This window comes from Drosophila gunungcola, assembly GCF_025200985.1.
Source record: "Drosophila gunungcola strain Sukarami chromosome 2R unlocalized genomic scaffold, Dgunungcola_SK_2 000012F, whole genome shotgun sequence".
NCBI lineage: Eukaryota > Metazoa > Arthropoda > Insecta > Diptera > Drosophilidae > Drosophila > Drosophila gunungcola.
The window spans coordinates 498,659-523,614 of NW_026453170.1; the positions used below are offsets into that span (position 1 = coordinate 498,659).

The following is a 24,956-nucleotide window of genomic DNA, read 5'->3' on the forward strand; positions in this document are numbered from 1 at the left end:
ATCACGGCAATTACTCAAATTAGACTACTCAAAAGTTATGCTTGTATGAAAACCACCTTACAGGAGTACAACAATCGGGCTACACATATGGTGTACCCATCTATGGCTTACTCAACTGTTATTGAAAATTAAAAAAGTAATGTTACAAAACAAAATCCCAAATCCCAAATCGAGAATCCAAGTTATGCCAAGTGTTCCTTTCTAAAAAGTATATATTTAGACGAATACTTTTCGTAATATTTGAATATATGTAGGTAAATCTTAAAGCCAACTACAAGTAACTAGTAATCTCATTAAATCTTAATATTTCCCCGAATTTCCCCTTCTAATATTGCAATTGCTTTAGCGTTAAACAATTCAATACAATACAAAACTGAAAAAGCTAATACAAATTTAATGAAAACTGATTTGTTGCTAAATTAATGAAATTGTACCTTTGAAACGAACTCTGCGATCGATTCTTTCCTAGCGTAGCACAAATTCCTTATAGTTGTTAAGGTCGTCGTGGCACAAATCCGAAACTAAGTTAAGTTTTCCAAAAATTTGAGAATCCAGCTCCTTGTTCTTTTTGTATATATAAGTACATACAAGGTAACAAATTTAATTGGTAATTAATAAAAGGAAAAAACAAAACATACGCTTTCGTTAAAAACAATCAATGATCTGTTCTTTGTTGCGGTTAAAAAAAGATTGCTAAATCCTACTAAAAATCACATAGTCTGAGGCATTTTTTGCAGTTACTGTATAACCAGTTTGCTCTGCTGGGAGTTTGGTATGTACTCCTCTTTGTACTGATCGAACATCTTCTCCAGCGCCGCCATCACCTGTCCATGGATCTCGTCCACATAGACGGCATCGGGACTATCGCTTTTCACCACATCGATGGGGGAACCCACTGTAATAGATGGGGTATTAAATGGTTTAGGACTGGAAATGGAATCTGGGACTCACCAACTTGGACAATACGCCGGCGATGGGGCAGCATTCCATAGTTGTAGGTAAAGATGCCGCGGCCCTTGGGGAGAAGCGGTGAAATTCCTGTGCACTTTTTGACCACATTTTGAAAGCGGCGGAGCAGGGAGTCCGGAGGATTTGCCACCTGATCGAAAATGTCCACTTCGCCAAAGGAAAACGAGGGCACTATTGATGAGCTACGAAAAGAGAGATATTTTCAAAGGTTTTTTGTTAACTAGTTTTTTCCAACTAACTACTCACCCCGTTCGAATGGCCATTTTGACGAAACCCTTTCTGTTCTTCAAGGTCAAAATGTACTGTCCAGGATGCGAGTCCATAGCCTCCTGGGCCCCACCAACCAGAACGGCTACCGCATTGGATGTAAAACCATCGCGATTGTCTTTGTGCCCGGGATCATTTGATTTGCTCAGTAAATAGACCAGTGACTCTTTGGAAACCGACACCATGCCCCACCAACGCACTATGTCACGTAAAAGGGGGGTCTTAAAGTGATGATCCAGGGTGCCTATCTTGGGTCGAACTTGGGGAAACAGCTCCAGCCAATTTGTGATGTCCATGCCCATGTTGACACAAGTTCCAGTTCTTGGGAAGGACCGTAAATAAGATAAGATATAATGAACCGATGAACCGATGAACTGATCCTTAATTCGCCTACCCCAGAATTCCGTGAGGAAAGCTCGCCACAATATAATTTTTGTTTGCCGGCAGCTCAGCAGTTTTGACAAGTTCGACGGGAAAATAGCTCCGATATCTCCGAACACTGCGGTAAAATAACCAGCTATTGGAAATATATACTGTGATTATCTCTTGAATTCTTGTTCTATTTTATTGTCAGCACTTACCCATTGCCCTCCATGGCGCCAAAGTTCCTCTTGTAATCCAAATAAATTATCACAAAATAGACTAAAAGTATACTGCGCAGAAAGAGTCCACCATAATACTAAAGAAAATAAAAATGTTTATAAGAATTTATCAAATAATGTATACAAATATAAGGAAATGGTTTAGATATTTAAACTGGTGAAAATTAAATTTTGTTTGTTTCAACCACAAATATATTGAATCCAAGTGAATAAATAGAAGTTTACAATGGAGAACACTAGAGTTCACTCCTTTAAGTTTACACTGTGATCCCTTGTAGTTAGTCTTTTATAACCATGAATACTGGACCTCTGGCATTTTTGCTTTTAACTGTTTAAACTAAAAAATTGAATATGTTAAGATTACCAGCAGGATAGCAACTGTGAGGCAGGATGATATGGGCAGCGTAAAGAAAGTGAAGGTGAAGAAAGCCACGACAAGGGTCTGGAGACGCCGAGCCAGAGGAACTCGAACAGGAGCCCATTCGATATTCATGTTGAAATCAAGCGATCTTCCACGCAAAGTAGCGACTCTTTCGACGAATTCCCAGCGACTGAGCGATCGCCCAGCTGCGACAAAACAATCCCAGGGTGTAACAGTTGTACTTATCCTTATCAATGCGACCCTTCTCTGCGGGGCAATCCGTAAGAGTCGTTAATAGTTTGAGAGCCTCACTCGACTGATAAGTCATTGATAATTACTTTAGTCCAGGCACTAGACATTTCAAACGATGTAAGTTGGATTACGTCACTGCGCAGAGATGCTCTGCAAAGAGCCCGTTAGATCTATATATATATATATATATATATATATATATATATATACAGAATTTAGAACGAAATCAGTCTAATAACCTACAATTAATAGTTATTTTGAGTGGCTGTAAATTTTGATTACGATCCCACCATTTAGTTTCCTATCTGGGAATGCTGAATCACATATATCGTGGGTGCTGGTACTATTCCAATGTTTATATTCGTATGCCGGCAACAGTCATTACTATCTCGAAACATTCTTGACCTTTACTCATAGAACATTACGTTTAAGTCACACATTTTAGCGGTGGTTCGCAACAGTCAAAATACCAAGTGTGTTGTGCGTGCCCCAACAGTGAGTTTTTTGATAAGAGTTCTGGTTTTATTTTGTCGCATTTTCTAAACAGATCTGTGTCGTTCTTATCAGGCGAGTGTCTCGTTCAAACAATTGCTGATTCACGCAGTCGCTATTACATTGAACTGGAATATGGTGGCTATTATGACCATGCATATTTCCTTTCTTGAGCTGAACTATTTCATAAGCAGCTTCTCGAATTGCATACAACATAAATTTAACTTGTGGAATGCACTAATGAGCCATGTTCTCACAATGGAGCGTTATCGCCTCTTGAACCGACATAGCTAAAATATTACAAATTCAGTTTGATAAAGTGAAATTTATATTAATTCTTTATAATATTTAAAATTTATATAATAAAATATATTGCATTCTTGAGAACAGGTTTTTGTAAGCCAAAACTGCAGTTGGCATAGCTCAAACTAACATTAAATATATTGGCTAACTAGTTTTTTAATTACTGAAACACCAGTTTGGCACTCTTTGGGTTCTGTAAATATTTGTCCTTGCACTGATCGAACAATTTCTCCAGGGCCTCAATAACCTGTCCATGAACTTTGTCCACATACTCTGGATCGGGCTGATCGCTCTGCACAATATCAATGGGAGAGCCAACTAGGGAGGTCAGATATTGTAAATATTCTTCTATTAACATAATAGAAGTAGTACTCACCAACTTGGACAATGCGTCGTCGGAATGGCAGAAAGCCAAAGGTGTAGTTGAAGAAACCACGACCCACTGGAATCAACGGAGAAACGCCGGTAAGTTTCTTCACCACATTCTGTATGCGACGGAGTAAGGAGTCCGGAGGATTAGCCACCTGATCGAAAATGTCCACCTCGCCGAAGGAAAACGAGGGTACAATCGATGAACTGGAACCAGAGGGCTATGAGTAGGGTTCCTTCAAAATGTTGCAACTCTTGCTCACCCCGTTTGAATGGCAAGTCTTACGAAACCCTTCCTATTCTTCAGTGTCAAAATGTACTCTCCAGGGTGGGAATCCATTGCCTCCTGCGCACCACCCACCAGTATGGCCACCGCATTTGATGTAAATCCATCGCCATTGTCCTTGTGCTTGGGATCGTTCGACTTGCTGAGCATGCGGATCAAGGCCTCCTTGGATACGGACACCAAGCCCCAGCAACGCAGGACCTCTCGCATAAAGGGCACATGGAAGTGCTGGTCGAGAGTGCCCACCTTGGGTCTAACATGGGGGAACAGCTCCAGCCACTTGGAGATTTCCACGCCCATGTTGATTCCTATGCCCGTTCTACAGCCCAAATCAGTGTCTATTTATATTGAACGATTAGATTGCCTATCTGTCAATGTACTTACCCCAGAATTCCGTGGGGAAAGCTGGCCAAGATGTAGTTCTTGTTCGCTGGCAGTTCGGCAGTTTTCACCAACTCCACGGGAAAGTAGTCGCGATAGTGGCGATGTAAACGGTTGGTGCGTGTTATCATCCAGCTTGGAGGGGTATTAATGTGTGTTACTAAATTATCTTTCATGGAACTGTGTTTACTTTTTCACTTACCCATTGCCATCCACCACAGATTGGGTTTTCTTGTGATGCACATAGACATAAGCCAAGTAAATGAGCATTAAGCTACGCAGAAGAAGACCTCCATAGATCTGAAGGGATAGAACATGGTTTTTAACGGTCGTTTTTTTTAGTTTTAGAACTATTTTCTTACCAGCGAACCAGCTACTAACAAAAACGAAACGGATAATAATATCAGGAGCATGGAGGTGAACAAGGCAGTAACTAGAATCTGCATTCGGCGCTCCAGAGGAACTCGAAGGGGTGCCCATTCGATCTTCATGTTTGCTCCGATTCCACTAATGTCCAATTATTCCAGCAGCTGTTGTTTCGGAGGTTCTCCCACGACTGAATGATATGAAAACCAGCGACGGTCAATTTGCCCTGTATCGAACTTATACTAATCCTTATCGGTTTGAGGTTTGACGGCGGGTGCCCGCATTAGCAGCTAATCAAATACCAACTTACCAGTGGGTCTTGCCTGGAGCCGATCGGAATTCACGATTGGAGTGATAAAGATGATAAACGTTGACTTACAATCGTAGACTGGTAATCACAGTTATCGGTACAAAGGTGTGGGTCGGTTGCTGAAATATAACCCACTTTAGACTTTAAGAGCATTATGATCGAATTAACGCTCTATGTTCGGGGTAGTATTTCATCTGACTAAGCAATGTGATAAGAAAAGCTATTTGTATACTAGATCCTAAGAAGTGTTAAGAAGATTAAGAATTATACTAAACTAACAGTAGCAAGGTGAAATAATTTCCTATTCTAGGCATGTACTGTCAAAGCTACTACAGAGTGCAATGAGTGCAACAACTGTAGACCAGTTTTACCAGCGCTATTAAATCTCTGTAAAAAGACCAGCTTAACACTCGTTGTAAAGATATTTCATTTATTTCTTTCAGTCATATACTTTACTGTCATACTTATAAATTAACTGGGGCTAAACCAGTATGACACTTTCAAAAATTGATCCCTTAAAATGTAATTGAATCTACAGAGCTAACGCTACCATAAGCTTGGTATAATTGAATATACACAATGACCCACGATATTTTTTATTGGTTAAATATGGTCAAGTGGATATTAAGAAAAAAACACTTTTTCTTTTTGATATTTTAAAAAATTGTTGGTGTAGAAAATAAAATTTTTGTTATTTTTTGTTTAAAATACTTACTAGGCCGGAAAAAAATGGCATGAAAGGCACCGCATGGCTTCGTTAAGAAATCTTAATAGTTTTGTTATAATATAACTCCCTATATAATTACAAAATTCGTTATGTCAAACAAATTTTAAAACATTCTATAAATTATTCATGGGTTAAATTGACTGCGATTACATATTGATCGCTAATCAACACTAAAAGCTGTTGAGTCGATGTGTATTTAGCTAAACAAAGCTTTTCAAAGCTGCCAATCGACATTGCCTTATTTAAACATTCGATCTCTACCTACAGTTAGAAAAAGCTTTGACAGCCGAAATAAAATAAACTTATAAGATAGGTAAATTGGTTTTTATTAAATGCTTATAAAGCATTATTTTGATCGTATTTTCTAGAAACATAGTAACAAATGTTTTAACTACTAGTGAATAATTAGCTTCTTCTGTTTCACGTTTGGAATGTATTGATCTTTGTACTTAGCAAACATCTTCTCCAGATCGTCGATAACCTGTTGGTGAATCTTATCCACATATGCAGCGTCCGGCTGATCGGATTTTATCACATCGATGGGGGCTCCAACTGAAAACATTTTAACATTCATTGAACAATTGGAAGTTAGAAAAATCTTGAGATCTTGACTCACCAACTTGAACAATACGTCGACGGTTGGGTAGGATGCCAAAAGTGTAGTTGAAGATGCCACGACCCACAGGAATCATCGGTGAAATTCCCGTAAACTTCTTCACAAAATCCTGGAAGCGACGAACCGCAGAGTTGGGGGGGTTAGCCACTTGATCTATAATGTCCACCTCGCCAAAGGAAAATGTGGGCACAATCGATGAACTATAATAACAAAAATGTATTATATTTTGATTAACTTTTTCAGCTCTTCACTTACCCCGTTCGAATGGCCATTTTCACGAAACCCTTGCGATCCTTGAGGGTTAAGATGTATTTACCAGGGTGCGAGTCCAGTGCCTCCTGGGCACCACCTACCAGAATAGCCACCGCGTTGGAAGTGAACCCGTCGCGATTGTCTTTGTGCTTGGGATCGTTCGACTTGGTTAGCAAATATACCAAAGCCTCTTTGGACACCGAAACCAAGCCCCATGCTCGCAAGAGTCCACGTCCAATGGGTGTCAGGAAGTTCTGATCCAATGTAGCCACCTTGGGCCTGACTTGCGGGAATAGTTCCAACCACTTGGAGATGTCAACACCCATGTTGATGGAAATGCCAGTCCTATCGGGGGTTTCAATATTAACATAAGTATGTATACAAAAGATTCGTCACTTGAGCGACCATCGATAAGATTGGCTATCAAACAGTGAGCTTACCCCAGAATTCCGTGGGGAAAGCTGGCCAAAATGTAGTTCTTATTCGGGGGTAGCTCAGCGGTTTTGACTAGCTGCACGGGAAAGTAGTCCCGATAGTGCCGAAACAGCCAGTTATTGCGGATAATCTTCCACCTAAGATAGACTATATTAATTGGTTTTTATAAGCTAATTGTCATGCGTTCGTACCCGTTGCCTTCCATAATGGAGTGGGTTCTTCTGTGATCCACATAGACGTATACCAAGTAAATGATCACCAAGGTGCGCCACCATAGACCACCATAGATCTAAAGGAAGAAGGCTTTGCTTACCAACAAAATTCCTGAATGTAGGATATTATTATATTTACCAGCAGGGCAGCAACTAGAATATAGGATCCTAGGGATACTGTCAGGCAGAAAAAGATTAGGAATGCCATGGCAAACGTCTGACGACGCCGCTCCATGGGAACTCCGATGGGAGCCCACTCGATTTTCATGCTGCCAGCTTTGAACTCAAAAACTTCACGGATCGAACTATTAGACGTCCCTCCAGCGACTGAAGAATGCCCAATGTTTAGAAACCTTTTCTGGTTCTTATCAGTGTCCGTTGATGGCGCGGGTTCGTGGCTATCGGTAACAGTTGATAAAAATACCACCGATTTAATGGCTTTTTGCTTGGGCTGTTTAAAAATTCGAACAATCAAGATAATAACTTGCTTTATATATATACGTCTGTCTGCACTGGCGATATAGTCTTATCATTGCCAATAGCCGGCTTTTTAAAAGTTTGCTTCATCAAGCTCGTATTTACGTTTATTTATTACAGATTTTAAAAGTTAATTAATTACCACTGGGTAGCCAATTATTAGAACATTGAAACGTCATTAGATTAGAAATAAACTTGATACAAAACTTCTAATCGATTTGTTTTGCTAATACTAATACCCAAATAAACAAATATTTCAATTCAATTTATTCATCCATCCACAACGTTTTTTCTTTTGTTTAAATATTATATTTAATAATATTTTTATTTTGCAAGTTGTCTAAACTATAGCGACCTCATGTATGTATATAATATTTATATATACTAATATTGTTTATTTTTGGAGACACTCAACTGTTTACACACGTAATGGATTCTTATCGCATTTTAAGAGCAGAACCGACGACGCGAGCGTACGATATTTAACTAAGCAAACCTATTCGGGGCTTTCAAAAGTCAGAGAGCAATGCACGACATTCCCATTCGTGTATTGTGAATACTAGCATGCAATGCAACAATTGAGTCACCGAAGTAATTTCGGGTTCTATGCGATATAAACTGAGACAGAGGCAGCTAAGGTCATGTGCATTTGTATATGCAGTTGCAGGGGTATATTGCATTTGAATACCTGTTCCAAGCTAGCACTTACTCTGCTCTAATTAAAACTAAAGCAAGGAAAGCGACTTATGTAAAATTGGCAATACAATGTAAACAAAATTAGCAAAGAGTATTTAGTTTGAATGTTGGCGCCCACGATATTAGGGATGGAAACTACTTAAGCATTGATCAAAATTTCATTCTTTGCTATCGATTTGCTCAAAATTCAACAAAGGGAGTATTCAGCATAACAACATCATCACTGATCACTGAAAGATCAGTAATCAGTGATCAAGTTTGTTCTGCTGAACGCTTTTGAAACATTACGCAATAATTAATTAATTTTTGCTTGTTTGGTTTGTTTTGTTATTTTTGTTTTGTTTACATTCTGATTTTTCCGTTTGTTCTTATCGATATTTACACCATTGACATAGTCTAGCAGATATGTATCATGTATCAAGAAAAGGTATTGTACTATTTTTACGTTCCTTTTTTGCTGATCATAATGGAATAATTTTTGCAACATGATCAGTGATCATACGCATTCAGCAGAACTACCGTGAGAAATCCATCAGTGATCAGTAATCATGTTGTTTTGCTGAATACGACCAAAGGTTCAATGAACAATTATATTGGGACTATCGATTCATTTTCAAGGATTTACACAAGATAGCTAACCTTGTGCTATGCGTGTCTAATCGCACATCGCCACTTTTTTTTTTCTGTCATTAACCATTAATTTAAACTTCGCTGAGTTGAACTAAGTTTTTTAAAACGAAATTTGCCGATAGGAATACATTCTTTCGTTTATTTGCATAAATCTGTTGACGTACGTTATAGGATTGGCTAAGGGTGATAATGCTTAAACGATTTAGAAGTGGCAAAAAAAGTTTCAAGATAAAATGAAAGCATTACTGGACCAGGATAGTTATCAAACGCAAAAAGATATTGCGAAACTTGGGTGCCAATTGCACTGAAGCCAAGAAATGAAAAATGGATTGATTACCACAACCCGCCAAATCAACTGCGAAGCCGATTGTTCATGATACGGAGGTAATGCTCTGTATTTGGTGGGATCAAAACGGTGTTAACTATTACGAATTGTTGTAATCGGGTGAGACGATCACAGGAGACCTCCAACGACAACAATTGATTCGTTCATAAAAAAACCCGAAAAAGCGAGAATGTCCGGCAAGATTTACCTTTCTCGCCATTTAGTCCAGACATTGTTTCTCCTGATTTCCATTTATTTAGATTAAAGCAGAACGCCCTAACCGGAATACGTTTCACTTCAAAACAAGGTATATAATATTGGCTTTATTCTTTCTTGGATTCAAAATATGAGCAGCTCTTTTGGCAAAGAATCCATATTATACCAGAACGATGGATATAATATCATAAATTGTATTCACTATTTCGAATAAAGTCTCAGTACATTTTTTTCTTCAATTATATGTAGTTTTATTTTACTGAAAAATCCTTTGAAGTTAATCGATATTCCCTTTATAAGAACAAACAATTATGAAATTAAAGAAAACAACTTTTTTTTCTTCTCTATGGTATTACCCGTATAACTTGAACCCTGGGGAATGCCAGCAAATTGCCCAATCCTCCTTGGGGCTACGATGACGACGTGCCAATCCGATTTTTGCATTTCAAATGTCCCCCCGCTCCATCTGCTCCAATGCAATGAAGAAGTGAAAAACATATCAAAACAAAATAGAGCAAAATATATTCAGCGAGTCCACCGTTGTTTATCATTCCTTTTTCGTAGTTCTCCTCTGTCGCATTTTGGGCCTCAGTGTGCCAAGATAATCCGTGAGCAGTGGTTGTTGTGGATCTCTAATATCGGGGTCTTCAAGGAATAACTATTTTAAATATTTTGTGTGTTTTTACTAATTGTGTAATTTTGAATAAGTTAATGAGTGGAGAATTAAATGGGTGAACCAAAGTGCATGGCAAAAGTGCAATAAACCCAAGGCACGCTTTTAACAAATATATTTTGCTTTCCAATACGCACACAACGATAGACTGAAGAAGTTGATTTGAAAGTAAAACAAAGAAAAATGCTGATTTTCTATGCGAAATACGCGTTTCTCTTTTGGTTTTTCGTGGGAAGCAATCAAGGTGAAATTCTGCTGATGGACCAAATCACCCACGATGAGATGCTGCTCAATGTGACCGCCTGCACCCAGAACTGCCTGGAAACGGGCACCAAAGTAGGTGTCCCCAAGTGTGTATTATGTCGCATTAACATTGTAATTTAAATTAAAGGACACAAATTGATAGGATGGGAAGAGAGCTTTCAATTTCTAAAGACTTCTAATATTGAAACTAATAAACAAATTATTGCTCAACTATATTTTCCTTTCGTGTAACAGGACTTTCGGGGATGTTTCAAGGACTGCAAAGTTAATGGAACCGCTCCTGGAGCCCTACGCAAAGTGCAGGACAACTTCCAGATGCAGATGCTATGTCGCACGGAGTCGGAGTTAGTTTTCCAAATAGACTGGGTTCAGCACAGCAGGGGAAATGGGTCGGCTCCAAATGTCACATACATAATCAAGGTGAATGCTGTCAAGGAGGATATCACAGGGGCCAAACTCTACTTGGTAAGAAACACTTCTCCTTAATGGTGGTAACATCTTTTACATCACAATACTTCGATTCCAATCATTTCTCATGGTGATTTCAGTCCGATGAGAACATTCTTATCTTGCCGGGCTTGGAGTCCAACTCCAGCCACAACATCACCGCTCTGGCGGTCCATGGGGATGGTAGCTACTCACTGATAGCCAAGGAGCAGAGCTTCGCCACCCTCATACGGGGATATCAACCCAGCAAAATGGGAGCCGTGAGTCTGCTGCGATTTGTGCCCCAGCCAAATGACCTGCACCACATTGCTGCCGAGATTGAGTGGAAGCCTTCGGCGGGTGAGTCTCTTCATCTGTGGAACACAGCTTCGATCTTCCCTGAGCTTTTGCTATTCCAGAACGCAACTGCTTCTTTGACATGGTGTCCTATTCAACCAACAGCGTGAACTTGGGCGATCCGAAAGAGGTTTGGTTCCGCGATGTGAGTGCATTGGAAACTTTCTTTGCCCAGGAAAATAATGTAAACTGAACCTCAACCTTCTACTCCAGCAAAAGAAGCTGTACAAGCACACACTGCACAACTTGGAGTTCGACAAACACTATCTGGTGGGTGTGAAAACGGTCAACAAACTGAATGGTCTGGAGAGCGCTTTGCAATGGCTGACGGTGATCGCTCCCAGCTGCTTGGATTGGCATCCCTTCAACTACACACTCTGCGGTGAGTTACGGGAATGTTACTTGCTCACTTCATTTCATATTACCCATTGATAGCGCCTTACAAGCCGGAGAATCTGAGTGTGATGCAGGAGCAGTATCTGCCGAATACCTTGGCTCTGAATATCAGCTGGGCGCGACCCAGTCACCTCCCCGATAGCTACACACTACGCATCTTCGATCTGTTCAAGGGAAGCAAGGAAGTGAACTTCACCCTCCACCCGAACAGCAGCCACTTCTTCGTACCCAGGATCACGGTGCTGGGCTCCCGTTTCGAGGTTCATTTGGTGGCACAATCGACTGGCGGCAAGAACGCCACCGACTTGACCCTGGACAAAATAGCGCGGGAAGTCTGGCTAAGTGGTAAGTAAAGGAAGGAATGAATTAACAGCAACATTCCCTCTTTTATCTTATAGAATTTTAAATCTATTTAATCCATTTTTTGATTCTCCATCTCAACCAGAGGGCAATCTGGTCAAACTGGTGCTCTTCATTATTGTGCCCATATGCTGCATTTTCATGCTGTGCTCCCTGACCTTCTGCAGACGGAATCGGACGGATGCTCACGCCTTGCAGTTGGAAGCCAAGGATGCCAAGGCCACTGACTTTCACCTCTCGCTGATGGACAGCAGCGGCCTGCTGGTCACCCTGTCGGCCAACGAGAGCCTGGAAGTAATGGACGAGCTGGAGGTCGAGCCCCACTCGGTGCTCCTCCAAGATGTCCTGGGCGAGGGCGCCTTCGGTTTGGTGCGTCGCGGAATCTACAAGAAGCGCCAAGTGGCCGTCAAATTGTTGAAAGGTAGCCTTACCATGGAAAGGGTTCCATATCGATGATGTATTTTTGATTCCACAGATGAGCCCAATGATGAGGACGTGTACGCGTTCAAATGCGAGATACAAATGCTCAAGGCCGTGGGAAAGCATCCAAATATCGTGGGAATCGTTGGATACTCCACACGCTTTAGCAACCGAATGATGTTGCTAATTGAGTATTGCAGCCTAGGAAGTCTGCAGAGTTTCTTACGGTAGGTAGTTCGTTCTAAAAATATTGAGCCACTGATTCAATCTAATGTGCCCTAACTTAGCGAGGAGTGGAAGATCCGACAGGAGCAGTGTGCCGTTGGCCTCAAGAAGAACCTTGGGCAGAGTGTAGACAAACGACGGCTCCACCGACCCACCCGTAGTCCCATCCATGCTCTCATTGAGGACATCAACAGCTCCATGCTGTCCACGGTGGAGGAGGAGAGTGAAACGGATCGGACCCAGACAAGCGGACGGGTGGAGACCTACACACTCACGCGAGTCACCAATGCAGCCGACAACAAGGGTTATGGACTGGAGGATATCGAAAACATCGGAGGTAGTCATGTTCCAAAAGTCTTAGAGGATTGTAGGAAGGAGTCAAAACAGGAGCAAAGACCGCAGCTGAAGAAAGAGCCCAAACAGCAGGACTCCGAGTTCGAGTGCAAGAAGCGAACCTTTGAGAACAAGGAGTATTTTGATTGCCTAGACTCAGCACATTCCGAGCCAAGAGTGCCACTAAAATACGCAGATTTGCTGGACATTGCCCAACAGGTGGCGGTGGGGATGGTGAGACACTTCCATGAGCTCCAAATTTAGAGCTAATAACGTAATTTACGGTTACAGGAGTACCTGGCCCAGAACAAAGTTGTGCATCGGGATCTGGCCGCTCGTAATGTGCTGATCTCCCTAGATCGCAGCATTAAGATTGCGGATTTTGGGTGGGTAATCCCTTGAAACTCCGTAACCCTTCAAGTCATTTCTGCTTTTGTTAAAGCCTAAGTCGGGATGTCTACCATGAGAACGTGTACCGAAAGTCCGGAGGAAGTGGCAAGCTGCCCATTAAGTGGCTGGCCCTGGAGTCACTCACCCACCAGGTGTACACCAGCCAGAGCGATGTGTAAGAACTTGTGGGACTTGCTTCCGAATCATCCACTCACCTGATCTCTTACACTTTCAGCTGGTCCTTTGGGGTGCTGCTCTATGAGATCACCACGCTCGGCGGAATGCCGTACCCATCGGTGTCTCCCAGTGATCTCCTGCAGCTGCTGCGACAAGGTCACCGGATGAAGCAACCTGAGGGATGTACGGATGAAATGTGGGTAAAATAATCTCTACGTTTTGTACATTCGTTGAAGAAGTCTACGTAACTTAGGTTCACTTTGATGAAGAGTTGCTGGAGTTCCGTGCCCTCACACAGACCCACATTTTCCGGCCTGAAACAAAGACTTGGAGCAATGATTTCGGCAGAGAACGATGTGCCGGAACGGCTTAAACAACTGCAAGCTGCAAATGAAACAAAAGTGAAGTCCAGTGACCATCTCCACAGGTAAGATAACTTCTTAGAAAAAATGAATATTTAAACTTTTCTAAATGTCTCGATTTCAGTCAAGTGGAGCAACTGCCCTGTGAGGAGGCGCCATACCTGGAGCCCTTAAATTAATCTCCTTTAGTTATAGAAGATGAAGATTGAGTGCAATACTAGATTGTTGGAGAAAAAATGTTACCCTAGAATTCTAGTTCCAATTCAGACAACGCTGACAAGCAGATAACACATTTCTACTTGCAAATAAACATTAAAGATAGGTCTAAGAATAAAACACTGAGGCATCTAAGATCTAGTAGTTGTGGGACCTTGATATTTTTTAGATTTGATTCGAATTCGACGAATTCGCTACGTAAAATAATTAAATTAATTTTCAAGTAGAAAAGAACCAAACTGCAACAAGGCGAAGTTATTAACGATTTTAATGGCTAAATGTTGAAATATTTTTCACTTGATTTTTCTATCGTTCCTATGACAGCTATATGATATCATTGTTCAATTAAACTGGTTAACAAATTAAAATCGATGCAATCCTCCAGAGATCAAACCTTGATTTTCCGGTGCAAATGGGCTCCCTTATTCCAAATATGACACTAAAAATCGATGGTTATTTCACTAAAAATAAATCATTTTTCAACTTTCCCATACACGTTATACGGAAATGTTTCTTATATAGATGCTAGAGCTCGACAAAGTTTGAAAAAATTGATAAAACTGAAGTTCCGACAACATAAATTAGTTCTTGAAGAATACACGCCTGAAAACCAAAAATAATTTGATAACTTTATGTTGAAGATGGAACATTCACGAATCTAACAAGCTATTAACCCCAACATTCCGCCGGTTAATCTATTTCACACGGCAATTTAAGACTTTTTGGAAAGTTTAGTTCAGATACATAGCTTTAAAAGTGAGACAAGTTTGCGTACAAACAGGCGATCGGACGGAAATGGTTAGCTCTACTCTCCTAGTGATACTGAAATATAGTATATAATATAGAATATACATATAATACGGCAATGTCTCCTACTCTGATTTGCAAACTTTTAGCTAGAGTTATAATACCAAGGAAAGGGTAAAAAAAATCCTTTAACTACAACTTATGCTATGCACTTGTTGTCACTGATGACAACCGATGATTTTTGACAGTTTTTCGTCGAAACCAAAATTCTTTGGCCGCGCTTTGTCACCTCAACATGTTTGCTCACACCTGCGGTAATTTAGGCTTCGATAGGATCTGGTTCGTTTGGACATTAGGACGTTTAATCGTCATCATCCTTGACAGTTCAAAATTGAAAGTAATTCCAAGCTGGCTACTTCACAGTGCAATCCTAATCCTGACCTCCTCCATCAATGTGCATCCACTGCTGCCGCCTGCGCCGGACACCATGTCCGCCGATTCCGTACAGCTGTCCCCACTGTCCGGTGCGCACCATCTCCAGCTGCTGTCCCCTGGGCAGTCGTCCCTTAGCCGCGAACCCCTTCATGAGGGACACGTTGTCACCTCGGTGGCTGGAGGTGAACCGTCGGGTCATTTACGCCCTGGCCAACAGTTTGGAGCGGTCCCCAGAAGCAGCTCATTACATGTTGTTACGCCTGCTGTATGCCAACTATGGAAAAGTGATGATGATATCCCAAAAACGCAGGAGTTTCAAAGTGCCGTTGAGCGGCTTTCCGGATCAGGACCTCTTCTCCTCCAGCGACCTTTTCGATGGTAATGGTTACTTGTCCAATCCCATGGCACCAGAGACTTTAGGAAAGCTGCTCCGCATGATGCAGGACTACATCTTCCGGCTGAGAGCACTTAATCTCAAGTACAAGTGGTTCGAAAATGGCGACGACCTCAGAGACATACTGCACCTGTTGGGAGAACAAGATGAACTGGTGAGACTGTTAAGGGGACTTTTTGGGGACAGCGTTGTGGTGCCCATTCCAAAACTTCTTAGAGCTCTCAACGAGCTGGAGTTCAGTAATTTATTTGGCAAATGTAAGAAGCAATCCGAACCGTGGTTAGTGAGAAGTATATCCGATCTCTATTCGGAAGTAACGGAACCCAAGAAATCAATAATGATATCACCAGTCGCTAAGGACACTAAATTTGGTTCCCCGCAATCAGTTCAGAGTTCAGATACCAGTGCCCTGGGACCAACCCATTCCAAAAATAGAAGACCCACACCCACAACCAATCTTCGCCGATGCGGAGTTCCGGAATACGCAACAACAAAATCGAGAGGACCAACTAATAGGCCCAAGAAAATCGTAGAATTTGGATCTAATAAGCCAATGAATAGGACAGCCGAACCAAATATATATTAAAATATATTCTAACGTATATAAAAATATTATTTGGACCAGCCGCCCAATTCATTCATTCCCTTGGAATAAATGTTTGCACTATTTTTGTTATAGATTTTGTCTAAACACAATGGTTATTTTGAGGAAATTCACAATTTAAATATCGTTATGATTCAACTAAAGCTAAGTGCGACCAGAATAATTGTTCAGCTGGTTTGACCTTCAACTTATATATATAAACCCTCCCATTTCCGTACATTTTATCTATGAATAATCACTTTGGCGTTAAAATTGCAACCTAAAAAGCACCAAGGTCATGTGCGCAATAAGTCATCGGTCGGACAAAGCAAACCATTCAGAAAACTAGATACGTTAATATGATTAACAAATAAACATGTACAAACTCCAAATGTGGATGGGTTTCCCGCTCCTTTTATTTGCAGATTCAGACTGCGAATGTGAGAAAATAGAAAAAATAACTAACAAATTATGGTTCGCTTTTCAACATGTTATCCCCAGAAAAACCACAAAAAGCTTATTTATATGCACATATATACATATGGATTTAAGGTAAACATAGGTGTATATCTTCAAGTGGGAGAACCTACGTTCCCCCTAGAACTATTAATCTTTGGACTGCATACGGCACTCGGGGCAACGGCTCACGGGACCGGCTTCTTTCCGTGCTAATTACGATTATAGCCCAGACCGAGTATATTACGCGCCTGTAAAGACAATGGGTAATTAGTGGACCAGAAGAGAAGAAAGTAGGATATGCTAACCGTTATGAACGCCGAGTTAAAGGAACGTTGGAACGTGTGCGTCATGCCCTCCGTCTGCGATAGCATTATTTGCAGCTGCACGGCCTCGTCCATGCGGTTCTTGAGGAACTCCCAGGTCTGCGTGTGTCCTTGGGAGGTGTCCTGCAGAAAGTAGAGCTCGGTCATCTTCATGATGGTCGCCAGACCCACGCGTCTAGTGTACCAGCCGAACTGCAGAAGGACATAGATTAGAACAAACAGATTAAAGATCATGCAGTACTCACGTCCACGGATCTATCACCGGAGTAGTAGCAGATGTCGTCCACCAGGGTGAGCACCTGGGCCAGGGCGGTGGGTGCATGCTGCGGTTGGGCCATCAAAGCCATCGCCTGGGGCCACTGCTGCTTGTAGGGGGTGACCATTTCCAGGCGCTGGCGCACCGCTTGCACCAGAAAATCCAGCGGGTCCTCCACGGCCTGCTTTCCGCCATCTGTCCGTTGCTGCAAGCTCTCCACCAGCTGCGCGTTGCACTTGCCGTTGAAGTGGGAGACCAGGGCGAAGCCACCCTCGGGGAACATGCCGTGCACCACGCTGGGATAGCCACTCTCCTCGGCACCCAGGACGATGGCCTGGCGCGACCAACCCTGCTGGGGCACATGCTGCAGGGCGGCGTCCAGGATCTTTGCCCTTATGGCATCCACCTTGGCCTGCTTGGCATCATCCTGCTGGCCACCCGATCCTGTTGCTCCCACACCTCCTACTCCACCGCCTGCCCCCGACTCTTTTTGCGTGGCCTTTGCAGCCGCCTCGTCGGCCGCATCCCGCTCCCTTTCACGCTGCTCCTCTCGTGCCCGAAAATCGTCTAGGTTGGTGGTCTTCTCATCCTTGGCATAGCTCCTTGCTAGCAGGAAAGTCAATGGTCGGGGCTGCAATGGAGCCAAGCGGGAGCTTTGTGCATCTACAAATAAAGGGAACCCATGTAGTAACCATTTAAGTGTCAGGAAATCATTAATTTTAAACAAAATATTTATCTTGATTGGTTTACTATCTGTATGTAATACCAATACGAAGATGTTCTAGCCAATGTTGGTAAAAACTTGATCCTTTATTGGCACTTTCTTAAGTTACGATAGAACATTCTGAGTGCATTAATATTTAAAAAAAATGACTCAAAAACTCAGTTAAATATTGCAAAGCTAAAACATTTAAGGTGCTATGTTCTCAAAATCCCGAATAGTAAATATATGCAACCAGATTTAAATAAGCATATTGTGATGCAAGCCCCGCATCGGTGGCCAGCTAATTAGCACGCCACAACTGGCTCAATTAGCCGGTCAATTATCGCCCCAGTCAAGAACCCCCCAAACCACAAAGATCAGTTTTGGTTTCGTTTTCAGTTGTGTTTACACACAAAGTTTACGTTATCATTTCGCTTTCATTGTGGACAAAATATAAACTAAGATTCTGTTGGAGTGGCGTTACGACGTAGGCTGGCGGACTGTTCGAGTTTCTCACTGGCAATCAGATACAACGATTGCAGGGTTTCCAGACTGGTGATCGAGCTGGCCAGCACATCGAGCTTCTCCTGGCGTCCAATGTCCGGCAGACGGCTGTCCCCGTCGCCGCCGGCCATACCGCTGTTGGTTATGTTCACGGCCAGCATGTTGAGCTGTCGCTGCATCAGTTCATCGTCCGAAGCGCTCTGGCCCTTTTCCACACGCTCCTTGTACGCCTTGTAGTGGGCCATCGAGAAGTTGAGCGCTTTGCCCAGGGGATCTAGCAACCTTTTAACGATGTCCGGCAGAGATTGCCAGAATCCGGTGACATCCTTTTTGTCCCTCACCGCAAAGTAACGCAGAATGTTGAGAGCGTGACACAGGCGATCGGCGTGCAGGAGCAGATCGGATTTAACGTCATGGGGCAGCACACAGACGCACAGCAGCAGCATCTCGCGGAACATCTTTCCGCTATAGACCTCTGGCAAGGGGCCGGATTCGTCTAGGGCCTTATCCACCAGATCCTTGTACATTCCCCCGAGGTAACCCATCAGTCCGTCGTGCTGCAGCGTCTCCAGCAGATTTTTGAGGATGAGATACTTTCCGTGGTCATCGAAGACCAGCACATATTGCCGCAACACATGCAGTCCCAGCTGGCGGAGGGCGACTTGCGGCGAGTAGCCTACAATCTTGCACAGGGCTTCGCAAAAGCGCTTGTGAACATCCAAGTGAAGGGAACTTGAGGGCACCGGATCGACCAGGGTGCTCAAAAGATGCTCCACTAATCGAAGGCCGCAATACTGCAGCGGTGGCTCTTGCTGTTTGAGCAGCACTTCCGCCAGATAGACGATTGACTCGAACAGGAAAAGGGGCGCATATATCCTGGGCGCAGTGGCGGGCAATTGGTTGCCAACGAAGAGCGAGTGATAGTACATGGCCACCGCATGCAGCGGCAGCTTTTCCTCGATGAGGAAGACATTTCGGCAGCTCATCTCGTAGACACCTTTCGCTGCATCCAGTTTGCGCTGCCACCTGGCGCGCTGCTCCACCAGGTTGAGTAGATAGAAAGGATCACCCAGGCAGTGGCTAATATCCTGGCTCAGGCCCTCTGTCACCTGCTGCACATAGGTGCGAGTGAGGTCCTCCTTGACATGGCTCATTTCGAGCAGAGCCAGCGGACGACCCAGGAGCTGGGTGAAAAAGCAAGTGAAGACGTTGCGCCGGTTCAGACCGCAGTCCCTGAAGATTTGGCTGGGAGATCGCACATCCTGCTGAAGTATTTCGCTGCAGAGCGGTTGGCGAAAAAGGCCCACGGTGATGTAGTGTGCCAGCAGATCCTCCACCTGCTCGTTTTGCTCTATGAGTCGCGCTTGGGCCTCGTCATAGCCCTCGGAGAGGTAATTAGGAAGGGGCAGCTCCCTCAGTTTGGTCAATATGCTCTGGAGACTCCACTCCACGGCCTGCGGTTTGTCGCGTCCCTGTCGCTGGAGCACCACTTGGAGGGCCCTCAGATAGCCGCCGAACACATTGAGGCTGCTGCTCTCCTCCAGGCGTTCCATCAGCTCCAGCATGAGCTCCTGCAGCGGCGCAAACTTGGCCAGCAGCTTGAGCAGCTCATCCGAGCAGTCGAACAGTTCCGGCTCCTGGGCGTTGACCTCGTCGCACAGATTTTCGGAGCACACGTCGTGGTAAAGTTGCATGGCTATGTGGGGCAGCAGCCGGGTGTTCCTTTCCGACTCCTGGGCACTTTGGAACAACATCCGCACGCCGTCGTAGGCTTTTTCCAGCAGCAGCTGCTTGACGAGCTGCAGTAAATTGGACGCTTCCACGGCATCCGCCATATCCACCTCCATATCCTGCTCCTGCATTTTGTTTGACTCTTTTCGTTTTTATGTATTACCCACTTGGTATTTGTAATTTTGTTGGAAATTGTCGAGAATTTTAAGCCCGCCGGCATTTGGCAGTCAGCATTTACACTTCCCCTCTCACTCACTCCCTCTCGCCCCTCTCTTTCGCACGCACGCACTACTCGATCGAACAGCTGTTTCTCGGGTTGCGGGCTCTCTTTCGTAATGAGCGCACGCTGATAATTCGCGGCTAACAGGTGAATTGGGGAATTCCCACTACTTACTGAGTGGCATCAGGAGCTTCTGCAGGCGGATTAGCTTGTGCAAACAGCGCACATTTGCCATTTTAGCGGCTTGAAATCGTTCGGGCAATTGAAATCGGTTTGTTTGGCATTCACCAGGAAGCCAACGCGGTTAGTGTTGGAAAGCGACGTGCTCATTTAGTATTACTGCGTTTTTATATTCTCTGGAACGTTTTAGTATGCAATCAGTGCTGCCAAAATGTCGTTAATAATTAACTTTCAAATAATATCTAACAACAAAAATTAAAAACAAAAATTTGGATGGGCGTCTGTTTGGGTTGTTCCGTAAACATATCTGATTAATTTTTTAGGATTCAGCTAAAGAATATTACATTGAGTAACGTATAATTTTAAGATCAATTTGGTTATAAAAAAGCTGAGTATATCTACCTTCTGCTTCGTAGTGCCTAAGCCCCAATCGGGAAAAAAGTTTTTTAAAATATTATTTTAAAAAACTGCCAATAAATTATTTGTCTGAAAATTTGTTAAACATAGTCAAAAAGACAGTGTTCTGTAAATTGCACAAAAGTACCTTTGACAATAGCCAAATTTGGCTACAAAATAGCTAGATTGGCAATCTAAAAAGTTTACTGTGAAAGAATACATTACTGTTAACTCTAAATGCTAAAAATCCCTGCTGTTAACTAAAAACGCCACATATAGGAGTACAGGTCGATTTAAAACTTTGGCCACACTGAGTCGAAACTGAAACTGAAACTGGCAGGTTGCGGATCGTATGTTTATTAATTTTTAAGCAAAATTCGCAGTCTAACTTCGCTTTGCCGTAATTAGTTAGTCATAAATTAAAAGCGCGCCGGTTCGAACTGCTTCTCTCTCACAATTTGGTATTTTACTGCCCGAATACATAAAATCCAAATGCTGAAAGAAAAGTGAAACGATAAGCGAATATACACAAATATGCTGGCGAATTCAGTGGAAAAGTGCTTAATTCACAAATAAAACAGCAATATTAAAGCCATAGTGTCGGAGGAAAATCCAACTGCTGTCTGTGCGGCGGCGGGTTCAGTGAATTTTTCGTTTTCCGACCCGCTACAAGGGTGGAAAACGCGTGAAAAACCGAAACGAAAATCCTGCGTGTGTGTGCAATTGAAGTGAATAAAAATCGCAAAAAATAAAAGAGCCAAAAAATTAAAAAGGCCGAAACGGAGAAAATGGGCAAAAAGGCGGAATGTCCGACGGTCGATTTTTAGTGCGGGAGCAGCTCAAGAATCCAGTTTCGGGCTGCAAGGCGTGTCAGGATTGAAATCGAACTACCACCATAACCAGCAGCAACAACGACAACAACGAAAACAGCCGCTCTGAGCCAATTTTGTTGGCCCTTTTCCTGGTTATTCCTGTTTGACTTCATTTTCACCCAGCTTTCGCCGCAGAATTTCGCAATTCGGAAGACAAAATGTCGACGCGCTCGCAATTAACCAAGGACCTCAACGGTGAGTAATGCGCGCTCTCTCCCCTTTCTTCCACTCTCTCTCGTCTCCTTTCTCTGCCCGCCCCTCCCCCTATCACCGTTCTTTGTTTTGGAAAACGCATGAACAAAAACAAATGCAGATGCATCCCCTCCGAAACGTAGTCGTTTTGTTTTCGCTCTTTACTTTTCTGTTTGGGCCGCCGGCTTCCGTTTTCTTTAATGCGACACCCCAAACACACCCACACGAACACTGTGACACTGCCACCCACCCGCTGGGGAATCCCCACCCACCCAAACTACCCACAGTTTTGAAAGCACTTGAGGGAGTTTTCCAAAACATCCAAACATTTGGATGTCCAAATACTGTTTGATGAAATCTATCACATAAAACACAAAAACATGATCTAAAATTGCTAAATAAATAAAATATACAAACAACAACTTCTAAAGTTCAGTTTCATTTATTAACAAATTAGAATCGATTAGCTTTTAACAAAGCTTGTGAATTATTTATTTTCATTTAAGAAAAGTGATTCAAATTGAAATTTAAAGAACATACTAATATTACTAACTAAACTTTTCGCAATGTAATTGGAGACTGAAGCGAAAGTTCGTATGTGTTTTCCGTGATATTTAGTTAAACCGAAAGGAAACACAAAGTCAGAAATTGTAAGTCCCACCAGACCGCGAGTGATTAGTTAAAATAAAATTAATAAGCAAGTACATATGTACATTCGGTAAACAACAGTGAGCCAGCGAGGCTTTCCATATAAATGACATTCAAAGCTCGATATTGATATCAGTGAATAGGGGAGCACTGTCAACAAACAAACTCATTGTTCAATTGCAGCATTATTTCCCCATAAACAAGCCACATGGTTACCAATTAAAGTTCTGGTTCCTACGGAAATCGGTTTAAGCGTGTCCCGTTGGCATCTCCGCCGTGCGTGAAAACCGATCTGACAAAAGGCGAATCACTCAGCGCAGGCATGCAGACCGCGTAATGCCCCATGACAGGTGTCTGGCCCCATAGCCCATCAACAATGGTTCCGATTTGGGGGGAAACACGGAAAGAGTTACTGCTCCACTTACTTTGTATTTAATGAAAATTCAATCAAAAAATTTAAAATAAGAAAATATTTTAAAGGTCGGATTTTTTTTGTATTAATATATTATTGCTAACACAAAAAAAAACAGGCCCATCAACTTGAAAACTGTTGTATTTATTTTTATTTAACTTAAAACCAAATTGTTAAAAAAATCAAACAAAATTGTATCATCTTAGATGTAAAGAAAATTGTTTCCAAAAAAATACAACCAAATTGAGAAATGATTTATCATCAACCACCTTAAAAGTTTATTTTCAACAGTATTGTTTGAAAAAAGAACAAGATCTACAACAAAGTTGTACTGGGTACACTAATACACAGGCTTTTCAATGAATTTATTTACCTTTTTAAATAGGGGCTTTAACCAAATCGAAACTTTTCTAAATATTTTTGAGATGGCGAATGCCAAAAAAGTGATTATTTGCCAGTTTTAAGACAACTGTTACTGACTATGTTCGACTTAACTACATATTTTTTGTTTATTCACAACCCTCCACTGCCTTGGCCAACCCACAGTAGCTGTTCCGAGGAATTTAACCCCAACTCGTCGGAGTGATGAGTAATTTAATTTGAGTGCAGTGACAGCAGCTTTTCCACCAGTCCAGTTCCTGCCTGCTGCTCTGAGCTCCATGAGTTCCGCTCGCGACTCCTGTTCCCAAGTGTGGGCGTTGACACTTTTGTTGTTTGTTTGCTCACTGCCTGGTTTGTTTGTGTTATCCGTCTGCATAGCCACCCATTCCAAACCTCTTTTTTTAACTATTTCTACTCCAGAACACTTCCCGTCTGCCAATTAACGTACTCTGATTAAGTGGGCGGGGACTTGCATAATCGCCCCAATGCCCATTATTTATTTAACATTTTAATGTACACGGCAGCTGTAACTGCATGGCAATCCGCCGGAATCTGGAGCACCCGCTCTAGATTCAGCATTGACAATTTTATTTATGATGCTCCGGTTCCAGTTGGCTGTCCAAAATAATCTCGAATCCGCTCGGAGGCGGTGGCTGCACCCGAAACCCAACTGGGCAATTATAAATGGGCGCGATCGGCAATTCGGTCCCACCTCTGTTGTTGTCGTTTGGCTCGACTTCATTTCTAGTTTATTTAATTTAACTTTTACTGTTTGGACACCTGTCGCCAGCAATGGTTCACACAAATCAGCGACCGAGTCGGTTACCATTAGTCTTACGGGGAACATAGACAAAATCCCTTTCTGATACGAAAATACGATAAGATTGGTACATAAAACTCCGAAAGCTTTAAAAATTCCATACAATAAATTTATGATTAGGGTGTATGGTAAATATTTTTATCTACGAATTAACTATAGACGAAACTTTATATATGTTAACTGATACGGATGCAACTTTACCAGAAAATGGTAAAATTGATGAAGGTTGATACTTACATTTTAAAGAATTTTGGTTCTTATAAAATTTAGACATGCAATAATTTGTTCTGTTATGTTCTTTTACCTGTTCATTAATGAAAGCAAGCATTTTTTTTTTACATTTTAAATAAAATTATGCAAGATTAATGAAATGACTAGACTTAAGATCATATGCAAAAAAATACTATGAACGGTAGACCAAATTCAATTCTCGATTTCACAGAAATTTGATTTTTAAGAAAATAATATTATTAAACTCATGGGTGTTTTGCATATACGAAATATTTATTAAGATTTAATCCAACATAAGTACATATTTTATAAACGAACATATTTTT

At 42.2% G+C, this 24,956-nt stretch overlaps 7 protein-coding genes across 11 annotated transcripts; 2 read left to right on the forward strand and 5 right to left on the reverse strand.

The window, feature by feature from the left end:
- Nucleotides 1-640: 640 nt before the first annotated feature.
- On the reverse strand, nt 641-2,416 carry LOC128255839 (2-acylglycerol O-acyltransferase 2-A). Its single transcript, XM_052985614.1, has 6 exons — nt 2,203-2,416; nt 1,818-1,915; nt 1,631-1,753; nt 1,216-1,557; nt 952-1,151; nt 641-895 (listed from the first exon to the last, which is right to left on the reverse strand). The coding sequence occupies exons 1-6, from the start codon at nt 2,329-2,331 to the stop codon at nt 738-740; spliced, it is 1,050 nt and encodes a 349-aa protein (XP_052841574.1). The 5' UTR covers nt 2,332-2,416; the 3' UTR covers nt 641-737.
- A 966-nt stretch (nt 2,417-3,382) lies between these two features.
- On the reverse strand, nt 3,383-5,284 carry LOC128255838 (diacylglycerol O-acyltransferase 2). 3 transcript variants are annotated; one of them, XM_052985610.1, is made up of 7 exons: nt 4,959-5,284; nt 4,645-4,838; nt 4,485-4,582; nt 4,286-4,417; nt 3,879-4,220; nt 3,623-3,822; nt 3,383-3,564 (listed from the first exon to the last, which is right to left on the reverse strand). In XM_052985610.1, the coding sequence occupies exons 2-7, from the start codon at nt 4,771-4,773 to the stop codon at nt 3,407-3,409; spliced, it is 1,059 nt and encodes a 352-aa protein (XP_052841570.1). In that variant the 5' UTR covers nt 4,774-4,838; nt 4,959-5,284; the 3' UTR covers nt 3,383-3,406. The 3 variants fall into 3 exon arrangements, with proteins under 3 accessions (XP_052841570.1, XP_052841571.1, XP_052841573.1); XM_052985611.1 differs by having other exon boundaries at nt 4,645-4,874; XM_052985613.1 differs by having other exon boundaries at nt 4,645-4,884.
- A 703-nt stretch (nt 5,285-5,987) lies between these two features.
- LOC128255846 (diacylglycerol O-acyltransferase 2) lies at nt 5,988-8,232 on the reverse strand. 3 transcript variants are annotated; one of them, XM_052985620.1, is made up of 7 exons: nt 8,093-8,232; nt 7,340-7,651; nt 7,180-7,277; nt 6,994-7,125; nt 6,557-6,898; nt 6,302-6,501; nt 5,988-6,237 (listed from the first exon to the last, which is right to left on the reverse strand). In XM_052985620.1, exons 2-7 carry the CDS (start codon nt 7,466-7,468, stop codon nt 6,080-6,082), a joined length of 1,059 nt encoding a protein of 352 aa, XP_052841580.1. In that variant the 5' UTR covers nt 7,469-7,651; nt 8,093-8,232; the 3' UTR covers nt 5,988-6,079. The 3 variants fall into 3 exon arrangements, with proteins under 3 accessions (XP_052841580.1, XP_052841581.1, XP_052841582.1); XM_052985621.1 differs by having other exon boundaries at nt 7,340-7,598; nt 8,093-8,210; XM_052985622.1 differs by having other exon boundaries at nt 7,340-7,598; nt 8,104-8,119.
- Nucleotides 8,233-10,109: 1,877 nt separating this feature from the next.
- On the forward strand, nt 10,110-14,502 carry LOC128255830 (tyrosine-protein kinase receptor torso). Its single transcript, XM_052985592.1, has 14 exons — nt 10,110-10,553; nt 10,716-10,946; nt 11,030-11,267; nt 11,327-11,409; nt 11,478-11,646; nt 11,700-12,005; nt 12,106-12,441; nt 12,496-12,667; nt 12,728-13,232; nt 13,290-13,384; nt 13,441-13,563; nt 13,624-13,761; nt 13,819-13,992; nt 14,052-14,502. The coding sequence occupies exons 1-14, from the start codon at nt 10,401-10,403 to the stop codon at nt 14,104-14,106; spliced, it is 2,778 nt and encodes a 925-aa protein (XP_052841552.1). The 5' UTR covers nt 10,110-10,400; the 3' UTR covers nt 14,107-14,502.
- Nucleotides 14,503-15,114: 612 nt separating this feature from the next.
- Nucleotides 15,115-16,347, forward strand: LOC128255710 (uncharacterized). Its single transcript, XM_052985408.1, has 2 exons — nt 15,115-15,229; nt 15,314-16,347. The coding sequence occupies exon 2, from the start codon at nt 15,343-15,345 to the stop codon at nt 16,303-16,305; it is 963 nt and encodes a 320-aa protein (XP_052841368.1). The 5' UTR covers nt 15,115-15,229; nt 15,314-15,342; the 3' UTR covers nt 16,306-16,347.
- A 424-nt stretch (nt 16,348-16,771) lies between these two features.
- Nucleotides 16,772-20,832, reverse strand: LOC128255775 (ubiquinone biosynthesis protein COQ9, mitochondrial). The gene is made up of 4 exons (XM_052985518.1): nt 20,673-20,832; nt 17,330-18,003; nt 17,067-17,276; nt 16,772-17,009 (listed from the first exon to the last, which is right to left on the reverse strand). The coding sequence occupies exons 1-4, from the start codon at nt 20,731-20,733 to the stop codon at nt 16,971-16,973; spliced, it is 984 nt and encodes a 327-aa protein (XP_052841478.1). The 5' UTR covers nt 20,734-20,832; the 3' UTR covers nt 16,772-16,970.
- LOC128255774 (glomulin) lies at nt 18,425-20,646 on the reverse strand. The gene has a single exon (XM_052985517.1). It carries the CDS (start codon nt 20,407-20,409, stop codon nt 18,502-18,504), a length of 1,908 nt encoding a protein of 635 aa, XP_052841477.1. The 5' UTR covers nt 20,410-20,646; the 3' UTR covers nt 18,425-18,501.
- Nucleotides 20,833-24,956: the final 4,124 nt, after the last annotated feature.

Excerpts from the sequence above, each read along its gene's own strand:
- LOC128255839 (XM_052985614.1), bottom strand. The coding sequence starts at position 2,331 with ATGAATATCGAATGGGCTCCTGTTCGAGTTCCTCTGGCTCGGCGTCTC. Across the intron at positions 1,916-2,202 it reads TCACAGTTGCTATCCTGCTG|TATTATGGTGGACTCTTTCT; the intron begins GTAATCTTAACA and ends TATTTTCTTTAG. Across the intron at positions 1,754-1,817 it reads GGCGCCATGGAGGGCAATGG|CTGGTTATTTTACCGCAGTG; the intron begins GTAAGTGCTGAC and ends TATTTCCAATAG.
- LOC128255838 (XM_052985610.1), bottom strand. The coding sequence starts at position 4,773 with ATGAAGATCGAATGGGCACCCCTTCGAGTTCCTCTGGAGCGCCGAATG. Across the intron at positions 4,583-4,644 it reads TGTTAGTAGCTGGTTCGCTG|ATCTATGGAGGTCTTCTTCT; the intron begins GTAAGAAAATAG and ends CTATCCCTTCAG. Across the intron at positions 3,823-3,878 it reads AGACTTGCCATTCAAACGGG|TTCATCGATTGTACCCTCGT; the intron begins GTGAGCAAGAGT and ends CTCTGGTTCCAG.
- LOC128255846 (XM_052985620.1), bottom strand. The coding sequence starts at position 7,468 with ATGAAAATCGAGTGGGCTCCCATCGGAGTTCCCATGGAGCGGCGTCGT. Across the intron at positions 7,126-7,179 it reads TCCATTATGGAAGGCAACGG|GTGGAAGATTATCCGCAATA; the intron begins GTACGAACGCAT and ends AGTCTATCTTAG. Across the intron at positions 6,899-6,993 it reads TTTCCCCACGGAATTCTGGG|GACTGGCATTTCCATCAACA; the intron begins GTAAGCTCACTG and ends AACCCCCGATAG.
- LOC128255830 (XM_052985592.1), top strand. The coding sequence starts at position 10,401 with ATGCTGATTTTCTATGCGAAATACGCGTTTCTCTTTTGGTTTTTCGTG. Across the intron at positions 10,947-11,029 it reads CAGGGGCCAAACTCTACTTG|TCCGATGAGAACATTCTTAT; the intron begins GTAAGAAACACT and ends TGGTGATTTCAG. Across the intron at positions 12,442-12,495 it reads GGCCGTCAAATTGTTGAAAG|ATGAGCCCAATGATGAGGAC; the intron begins GTAGCCTTACCA and ends TTGATTCCACAG.
- LOC128255710 (XM_052985408.1), top strand. The coding sequence starts at position 15,343 with ATGTGCATCCACTGCTGCCGCCTGCGCCGGACACCATGTCCGCCGATT.
- LOC128255774 (XM_052985517.1), bottom strand. The coding sequence starts at position 20,409 with ATGCAGGAGCAGGATATGGAGGTGGATATGGCGGATGCCGTGGAAGCG.
- LOC128255775 (XM_052985518.1), bottom strand. The coding sequence starts at position 20,733 with ATGGCAAATGTGCGCTGTTTGCACAAGCTAATCCGCCTGCAGAAGCTC. Across the intron at positions 18,004-20,672 it reads GAAGCTCCTGATGCCACTCA|ATGCACAAAGCTCCCGCTTG; the intron begins GTAAGTAGTGGG and ends CTTTATTTGTAG. Across the intron at positions 17,010-17,066 it reads TTAACTCGGCGTTCATAACG|GCGCGTAATATACTCGGTCT; the intron begins GTTAGCATATCC and ends TTGTCTTTACAG.